We start from the raw sequence: 1838 nt of genomic DNA on the forward strand, positions 1-1838 counted from the left end.
TTTCCAGGTAATCACCTGCAGTACATCGGAGCTTTTCCTTTTGACTATGATATTCCAAATGATTTCCATCAAGAGCTCATTAAAGCAACAAAATGGGTTCAAGTCAACCCACCAAGAACCTTACAAATGCTGATGTCAAAAGAACATCAGAACTTTTACAGCATTGCTAAACAACAGTCAGAACACTTAACAGGTGAGATGTCTGTATGTATATGAGTGCCAATTTAAAGGCTAACCTTTTAAATTAAACAAGTGTGGGGCTTGTGTGGGGTTTTTTCAATTTGCTTTTATTTATTTGTTCAATAGTACTAATCAGAATCAGTTTGTAAGAACTGGACAGGATTAAAGGATTCTTGTCGTTTCTTGCAGTTGGAGACCTCTACTTCACCATTGCCCAAGTAATTGACAGTGATGTTGCTGTGCAACATCACTGTCAGGCTGGACGGGCCCGTTCCTATTGTTCAGACCCCAACCACAGAGTGTACAATATTCAAAATATCAATACAAATACAGGTGTGGGTAGTTGGACTCCTTCAAATGACCATTCAAAGTGGTGTGTGACCAAAAACCAAAACAAATACTGGACCTGTATTGCTGATGTAAACAGGGCTAAAACCCAGTATGAGAGGCGAGGTGGGGCGCTGTGCATTAACAATCAACGAATAAGAGACATGTTCCTGAATTTTGCTGGGCTTACTGAGGATTGTCCACCTACTATACGTCATGGATTCCACATCATGGACATCGACCCTGACTGTGGGCCAAGCCCTGATTTCAGCACTGATACTCGCATGGGCTGAATACAGCTTAACATCATTGTAGAGTTTCCTACTTTTTAATAAAATGCTAAAGAAAAAAAGTTAGAGACGCATTGGTTTAGTCATCACAGTTTGCCTGTTTCTGAAAAGATAAGTATTACAGCATGATTCACCGATTTTATTCTGTTTGATTGTGAGAACAAGATTTTTTTGTGTTGGATAAAATAAATTAATCTGACACCATGATTTGGTTTCTCTTTATCTCTGTTATTAACCCTTTAAAACCGGTGGGAGCGGGCACGCTCTGTTTTGCGTAACTATTTTTAAATCCCGGTAGCTCTGCAACCACGTAAGCTAGCGCAATAATTTTTTTTGCACATGAAACCAGAGGAGTTGTACTTACTTCTTATGCCATCAGCTAGGTCACAGTTTCCTTCCACATATAGCTTTGCAAAAACTGCATAAAAAGCGCTTGCAGCAACAAAAACATAATATTCCAGAAACACGCTTTGCCGATCTGATCAGCTGTTTGTATCACTTCCTACGTCCATCAGCTCGAACTATCGCATGTCCTCCATGTCCTGCCCAAAACCGGAAGTGACGTCATTTTTCGGAAATGTAGTTTTTTACCATCAGGGCCTCATGAGCCTATACTGGTGTTTTTAAAAGTTATGTTTGACTTTATGACTTTCTGTATCGTTTCTGGGATGCTTAGGACTCATATTGCACTGCTGGAAATAGTTTATTTTGATGCATATGCTGTTTTTTTGCAAATTTGCATTATAATATTTATTTTCGTTTTTCCTGCAGTATATAAAAATTGGTGTATTTCAAAAATAAAACTTTGACGACAATTAAAATAAATTTCCTGTAGTGGGAAACTATTTTGTGCAACTTTTTTGTATTTGCAGTTTTGAGGGATAAGCCTCTTAAATTTCTCTAACTAGAAATATATGTTAAAAAAACAAAAACGATTTTAATTTTTTTGTACTTTATTGCACTTTTTTGCAATGTATGTACCGTATTTCCCGGACTACAAAGCACACCTGAATATTAGCCGCACAAGCTAAAATCAGGGGA

General features: G+C 37.8%; 1 protein-coding gene across 2 annotated transcripts in view; it reads left to right on the plus strand.

Moving 5' to 3' along the window:
- Positions 1-1004, plus strand: part of LOC102290495 (plancitoxin-1) — a 5907-nt gene extending 4903 nt beyond the window's left edge. For both annotated transcript variants that reach the window (XM_014329304.1, XM_005947597.1), the window contains exons 6-7: positions 8-193; positions 370-1004. In XM_014329304.1, coding sequence (XP_014184790.1) covers positions 8-193; positions 370-800 — 617 coding nt within the window. In that variant the 3' untranslated portion in view covers positions 801-1004. The remainder of the gene's footprint in view (positions 1-7; positions 194-369) is intronic.
- Positions 1005-1838: the final 834 nt, after the last annotated feature.

The sequence above is a fragment of the Haplochromis burtoni genome, unplaced genomic scaffold, assembly GCF_018398535.1.
Source record: "Haplochromis burtoni strain Fernald_Lab_line unplaced genomic scaffold, NCSU_Asbu1 Contig_528, whole genome shotgun sequence".
NCBI lineage: Eukaryota > Metazoa > Chordata > Actinopteri > Cichliformes > Cichlidae > Haplochromis > Haplochromis burtoni.